The sequence below is a fragment of the Nicotiana tabacum genome, chromosome 14, assembly GCF_000715075.1.
Source record: "Nicotiana tabacum cultivar K326 chromosome 14, ASM71507v2, whole genome shotgun sequence".
Classification (NCBI taxonomy): Eukaryota; Viridiplantae; Streptophyta; class Magnoliopsida; order Solanales; family Solanaceae; genus Nicotiana; species Nicotiana tabacum.
Window position 1 is genome coordinate 114,306,751 of NC_134093.1, and position 7,725 is coordinate 114,314,475.

Consider the following 7,725-nt stretch of genomic DNA (forward strand, 5'->3'; position numbering starts at 1 on the left):
ATCTAGACATCTAAAGTTGTATGAGAAGAACTATCATGTCCACGACTTTAAGTTAGCAGCTATTATTCATGCCTTGAAGATCCGGTGGCACTATTTGTACGGTGTCCCTTGTGAGGTCTACACTGTTCACCGGAGTCTACAATATTTGTTTAAATAGAAGGATCTTAACTTGCGGCAGCGGAGGTGGTTGGAGTTGCTTAAGGACTATGATATCACCATTCTATATCATCCCTGGAAGGCCAATGTGATGGCCGATGTCTTGAGTCACAAGGTGGAGAGTTTGGGTAGCTTAGCATATCTACCGGTAGCAGAGAGGCCTTTAGCTTTGGATGTTCAGGCCCTGGCCAACCAGTTTGTTAGATTGGATGTTTCCGAGCCGAACCGAGCCGAGCCGAGTTTTGGCTTGTATGGTTTCTCAGTATTCTCTTTATGATCGTATTAGAGAGCGTCAATATGATGACTCCTATCTCCTTGTCCTTAAGGACACGGTTCAGCACGACGATGCCAAGGAGGTAACTATTGGAGAGGACGGTGTATTGCGGATGCAGGACAGGCTATGTGTGCCCAATATAGATGGTTTACGTGAGTTGATTTTCCAAGAGGCTCACAGTTCGCGGTACTCCATTTACTGAAGAGCCGCAGAGATGTATCAGGACCTGAGGCAACATTATTGGTAGAGGAGAATGAAGAAGGACATAGTGGAATATATAGCTTGGTGCCCAAATTGTCAACAGGTGAAGTATGAGCATCAGCGGCCAGGTGGATTGCTTCGGAAGCTAGAGATTCTGTAGTGGAAATTTGAGTGGATCACTATGGATTTTGTTGTTGGGCACCCACAGAATCAGAGGAAGTTTGATGCAGTTTGGGTAATTGTGGATAGATTTACCAAGTTAGCTCATTTCATTCCTGTGGTTACTACTTACTCTTCGGAGCAGCTGGCTCAGGTTTACATTCGCGAGATTATTAGGCTTCATGGCATGCCGGTATCTATCATCTCTGACCGAGGTACGCAGTTTACATCGCAGTTTTGGAGAGCCGTACAATATGAGTTGGGTACTCGGGTGGAGTTAAGTACAACATTTCACCCTCAGACGGACGGACTGACAGTCCGAGCGCACTATTTTAGATATTGAAAGATATGCTCCGTGCGTGCGTGATGTATTTTGGGGGTGCTAGGGATCAGTTCTTGCCACTTGCAGAGTTTTCCTACAACAATAGTTATCAGTCGAGCATTCAGATGGCCCTGTATGAGGCTTTACATGGTAGGCGGTGCCGGTCTCTGGTGGGTTGATTCGAGCTGGGTGAGGCAAGACTATTGGGTACAGACTTGGTTCAGGATACCTTGGAAAAGGTTAAATTGATTTAGAATCAATTTCGTACAGCCCAGTCCAGGTAGAAGAGTTATGCGGATCGAAAGGTTCGCGGCGTCGCATTCATGGTTAGGGAGCAGTTCTTGCTCCATGTGTCTCCCATGAAGAGTGTTATGAGGTTCGGGAGGAAGGACAAGTTAAGCCCTAGGTATATTAGGCCTTTTGAGATTTTTGAGAGGGTTGGAGAGGTGGATTACAGATTTGCACTACCACCTAGTCTCTCTGCAGTTCATCCAGTGTTCCATGTTTTCATGCTCCGAAAGTTTCACGGTGATCCGTCTCATGTGTTAGACTTCAGTTCAGTCCAGCTGGACAAGGATCTATCATATGTTGAGGAGCAGATAGCCATTTTGGACAGGCAGGTTCGAAAGTTGAGGTCGAAGAACATCGCTTCAGTGAAGGTTCAATGGAGGGGTCATCCAGTCGAGGAGGTGACTTGGGATACCGAGCATGATATGTGTACCCGTTATCCTCATCTTTTCACCACTTCAGGTATGTCTCTATACTCGTTCGAGGATAAACGTTTGTTTTAAGAGGGAGATGTTGTAATGATTCGGCAGGTCGTATTGAGAGTGCTAGCTCTGATCCCCTATTTATTGCTCCCTCTATCTGATTTTGTGGTTACTTGACTTGCCGGGGTGCTTGGTGTCGAGTTCAGGAGAGTTTCAGAGTGAAATGTGACACATAGTTCCTAAATTAAAAGTTAAAGTCATAGGAGTCGACCGTAGTTCGAATTATGTGAAGAAGACTCCGGAATGGAGTTTTGAAAGTACCAATAGCTCCGTATGGTGATTTTGGTCTTAGGAGCCTATCCGGATGTTGATTTGGAGGTCTGTAGGTCATTTCGACGTTAATTGGCGAAAGTTGGAAAATTGGAAGATTTTGGAAGGTTTAACCGGGAGTGGACTTTTTGATATCGGGGTCGGATTCTGATTCTGGAGGTTGGAGTAGGTCCGTAATGTTAATTATGACTTGTGTACAAAATTTGAGGTCAATCTGACTTGATTTGATAGGTTTCGACATCGGATGTGGAAGTTAAAAGTTCAAAAGTTCATTAAGCTTGAATCGATGCGCAATTCGTGGTTTTGATGTTGTTTGATGTGATTTGATGCCTCGACCAAGTTCGTATTGTGTTTTAGGACTTGTTGGTATAATTGGTGGAGGTCACGGGGGCGATTCGGATCGATATCAGATCATTTTTGGACTTATGCAATTGCTGAAGTTCCAGCCTTCTTGTGTCATCGCACCTGCGGAGGAATTGGCCGCAGGTGCGGACTCGCAAATGCGAGGTTTGATCGCAGAAGCGAATTGTGGCCTGCCCAGCTAGGACCACAAATGTGGTCAGAGTTCCGCAGAGGCGGACTCGCAGGGGTGATTGAGAAAGCACAGAAGCGGAAAGGCTAGCTAAGCCTAGTGTTGCAGAAGCGGAGCCCCTTCCGTAGAAGCGAGAGCACATATGCGCATTTTGGTCCGTAGAAGCGAAGGTTGCAGATGCGAATTCACTAGGCAGAAAAGGCCTAATTTCGAGGGTTTGATCTCACTTTAATTTTTGGACCTAGAGAGCTCAGTTTGTGGCGATTTTTTGAGAGATTTTCAAGGAAATAATTGGGGTAAGAAATTCTTGTATGGTTGAACTTGATATCGAATGGGTGTTCGACTTTTATAATTTTGGGTGGGTTCCGAGACGTGGGCCCGGGTCGACTTTTGGGGCAATTTTTTCAATTCTTGCTAAAATCATAATTTCATTATTTAGATTAGTTTTCTATAGTTATATTTATAGTATGTAATTGTTTTGGCTATATTTTAGCCGTTCAGAGTCGGAAAGTCGAGGGAAAGGCCTTCTAATTGATTGATTGAACGTGGTTTGAAGTAAGTGACTTGTCTAACCTTGTGTGAGAGAAATTCCCCATTAGAATTTGGTATTGTTGTGACAATTTGTGATATTGAGGGCCGTGTACGCGAGGTGATGAGTGCGTACATGGGCTAAATGTTGAAATTCCGATTTTATCTAAGTAGTTTCCTTTTTATGCCTTAACTGAGTTACTTTAGCATGTATAGTTATCATGTTTAGCCTAATTTCACCTGTCTACTTGTCTTATCTCTTATTTGCAGCTTGTACTACATTCTTAGTCGAATTACCTGCTTTCTTGATTCTATATTCCTTATTTAACTGTGGGATTCATTACTTGAAATTGCTATCCTTGAAATATCGTTATTTTAATTGTTATGTTTTGGTTTCCGTGATTATTGTTGAGATGATTGTTTGGTTGTTGCACGAGGTTTCTTCGGCGCGGTTTTTATTGTTGCACGAGGTTTCTTCGGCGCGGTTGTTATTTTTGCATGAGGTTTCTACCGTATGGTTGTTATTGTTTGCACGAGGTTTCTTCCGTGCCATTGTGATTATTGATACGCATGCAGTGGTATAAGGTCTGGGTGTTGAAACGCATGCTGTGAGATAAGGTGGGCTTGATACGCGTGGCTAGTAGGGGAACTACTAGAAGTCATGCGGTGTGATAAGGTTGGTTAAAATGCGGGATGATATTTCAAAAAAATGATTTTCAAAACAAAATATAAAGGCTCCCGAGGTGATATAAGGAAAGATTGTGATTTATTTACTTTTGGGACTACAAGGCGGTATCTTGGGAGTGCCCCTATTGATTTTCTTTATTTGTTGTATTGGTTGTTGTTGTCTTTCCTTAACTTGTAAGGTTTTTGCCTTTCTTTCATGCTGTATTTGTATTTCTTTGATTCTGTGTTATTACCTTCCGTAAATTCTCATTATTTCACTTCTCTGTCATTTCATTATATTATTTTATCTTCTGCCTTGTTTCTTATTATTTTCAGTAGGGTCCTGACCTGACCTCATCACTACTCTACTAAGGTTAGGCCTGACACTTATTAGGATTATTGTGGTGTACTCATACTACGCTTCTGTACAGCTTTTATGTAGATCCAGGTACTGCCTACCAGACTAGGTATCAGTGAGCTAGTCCGTACATGGAGACTACAAGGTGCCAGCGTCCGCAGATTTTGGAGTCCTCCTTTATCTTTATTATGTTGTTTCTTTATCCTCATTAGTCTCTACTGTATAGGGATATTTAGTATTTCTCTTTAGAGCTTGTGACTTATATCTACCGAGTTTTGGAAGTTATTTATATTTTGAGTTGCAGATTTTAATCATTACAGTTGTTGATGTCTTGAGTTTTAGCTTAATATTTCAGTTATTCCGCATACTTATTAGGCTTACCTAGTCTTAGAGACTAGGTGCCGTCAGGACTTCCTATAGAAGGAAATTAGGGTCGCTACATGGTTAAGATATGAATTGTTAAGATTTAGATCTAAAAATAAATGCACTTAAAGACTGAGATCTGAATTATTAAGATTTAGACCTCCATTAAGTGAAAACAAATGAGGCCTAATATCATCACCTAAATTTGAAATGTATAATAACTCCGTTAGTTACATCTGATTTATAGCAGATGTGTGTGAAGATGTGAAAGTTGTCTCCGGGTGACCTATAAATTACGAGTTCGAGTCGTGAATCAACCCACCGATGCTTGTGCCGAGAGAGATTACCTACATCACACCCCTTAGGTATGCGATCCTTCCCTGGACCCTATGTGAACGCAGAATACTTCGTACACCGGATTGTCCTTTTGTGCGTGGGGATAAGAAAAATGTGTAAAGAAGAAGAATATAGGAAAGCCATATATATTGTAAGGAAATAAAATGTGAACAATGAACAATAATAAATTCATTTCTTACGACACATCATCATTAAAAAGAAACATAGTAAACTTTATTTAGATTCATTATATCAAAATTTCTATTTAAAGACGCAACTAATTGGATGGCATGGCTGAAGACATTGTTGCATTCATTTCAGGTAAAAATTTTGGATCAGTTACACCTATCTTTGATCGTACCTCATCAATTTTCTCAGTCAAATCTCTTTCAAGTTCATCAATCTCTTGCTTTAGTTTCTCAAGTCTTTCCAAATTAGTTGGCTTGAAAATTTCCAATGTAGATTCTCCTTTTTCCTTCTCATTTATTGCCTTCTTTTTCTTCTTTTTCATTGTATCTTTTTCGTCACCACATCCAGCCTTTTCATGTGTTGTCTTACGGCTTAACATGCGGTAAAATGGTTGCTTTGCTTGGGAAAATCGCTCGACAACCGATTCTACGTTTGGATTGCCAAACATAAATCGTTCAGCAGTAATTGGAAAAATTATTATTGCTATATCGATTCCACATAAGATGGAAAGATCCATAGCTCTTTTACTAAGAGCTTTTTGCTTATTGAAAAGCGCTACCTTCTCAGCACGCTTATCTTTGAGAAATTTCTTTTCGGATTTATTTTTCATTTGAGAGGTCATTCTTGCCATGATTACACAACAAGATATGACAAGATACAAGTTTCAGTACAGACTTCGAGGAAAAACCATCAAATTTATAGCGCGATTTCAACTTCTAAGTTTTGTTAGTTACAAAGACCTACCCGGTAATTTAATAAGATTAACTTCTCTCCTCTACTTTATTAATTTAACTAAAATGCCTAACTTTTGGAAGATAGTATATGTGATTATGACATTATTAAGAATATTGATGTTAATCTTCTTCCTTTGAATTGATTGCTAAGAATACTAACCAGTAGTCCAGTACGATAGATTACCTTAATCTTCTTCCTTTGAATTGATTGCTAAAGATATCCTTAAAAAATGAAAAAACAAAATAATACATATTTTCACTTAATGTCATTTAACCACTTACTAATATTCTTTTCCTTGATGCTAATTGCTTTATCAATAGGATCTGAAATTTTGAATGGGCAAATCCTTCATCTGCAACAAATGATGCAGATTTTTCTACCTGATTTCTGATTATGTAATATTTATTATATTTTATGGGAAAATATTCAAATATATTCCTAACGTTTTAAATTTGTTTTATATATGCACTTCGTTTACCTCCGGCTCGTAGGAACTCCCACTAACGATTTTACACCATCGAAAAAATTAATCCATGTAGGATATATTTGGACCTTTTTAATTATTTAAAGATATATTTTGACCTTTGCAATTGTACAGGGCCATGTTTCAAATTATAGTAGAAGGTATATATAAATTAATTTGATAGTTTGGGGCTAATTTAAATCCTTTATTTGTCTATGTGGATTCACCTTTGCAAATGTCAGAACCAACCTGGACAATAGTTAGAAATAGGAAGGGGTAAATATGAGATAGAATTAGCAGAGCTTTTATGGATCGAAAGATAAACAGAGGATAAATATAAGATAAATCTAGTATTTTATGAATAAATTTGAACTTTTTGGCCAAAGAGATAACATCAATTGAAAAATTTGAGAAATCACATGCATTAAATATATTTGTGATATGGAATACAAAATTTTGTCATATGCCAATCCATAGTCTCAAAATATACAATTTGATTCATGTAATTTATAACATGATTAATTTAGTAACTGATTTGGTGTAACAATTACAACCATTATTAAAACATGTCAAGATAAAAAAAAAAGATATCAAAACATGTTTTAAAAAGCTTTGACAAAGACAAGAACAATAGTGTTGTTTTCACGGACAAAGTAAGTTTCCAATAAGATTTTGTAAATAAAAGAGGATCTATATTTTATTTTCTTGTAGCCATAACAAAAACTAAAAGCCGAGATTTTTTTTTATATACTCACTTGGACTCTTCATTTTTTTCATTAATTTATTAAAATTGTGTTGTGCTTTTTTAGGATTTAAGTTGTATTAGTGAATTGTAGAAATTATAATATGGGATAGCAAATTAGTTATTACTACTACTAATAATAGTAACAATAATTATTCATCACTCCAAATAAGTTGGGATTCATTTTTTTCTTTTAATCTCAATTCATATCAGTATCGTACCAAATAAAATAAAATAAAAATTAGTTACATGAATCACGTAATTTTGTAAAGCTACAACTTTTCAAATACAACAGTACTTTGTAAACTTTTTGTCACGACCCAAAATCCATTAATGGCCGTGATGATGCCTAGCATCGCTGTCAGGCAAGCCAACAATAATTGATTAACTCGATTATTCATTTTAGTATTTTAAAATCAAAATTTTCCTTCAATTAAATAATCAGAAATAAAATTCACAGAGTAAATGATAATATTTTTCCAATTACAATACTGAAAAACTCATAAGTAACCCCCAAATCCGGTGTCACAAGTGCATGAGCATCAATTAGGAAGTAAAATAAAATACAGCATCTGTCCGGAATACGAATTAGACATGAAAAATACAAATAACCCTGGAGGAGACTCTCCTGACTGCGGATCGTAACCTTAAATGCAGCTTG

General features: G+C 37.8%; 1 protein-coding gene across 1 annotated transcript; it reads right to left on the reverse strand.

Annotated features, from left to right (window-relative positions):
• Positions 1–5,212: 5,212 nt before the first annotated feature.
• On the reverse strand, positions 5,213–5,755 carry LOC107830293 (uncharacterized). The gene has a single exon (XM_016657816.1). The coding sequence runs from the start codon at positions 5,753–5,755 to the stop codon at positions 5,213–5,215; it is 543 nt and encodes a 180-aa protein (XP_016513302.1).
• Between the last annotated feature and the right edge of the window lie 1,970 nt (positions 5,756–7,725).

What these genes read in the sequence shown, in the direction of transcription:
- LOC107830293 (XM_016657816.1), bottom strand. Translation starts at nt 5,755, where the DNA reads ATGGCAAGAATGACCTCTCAAATGAAAAATAAATCCGAAAAGAAATTT.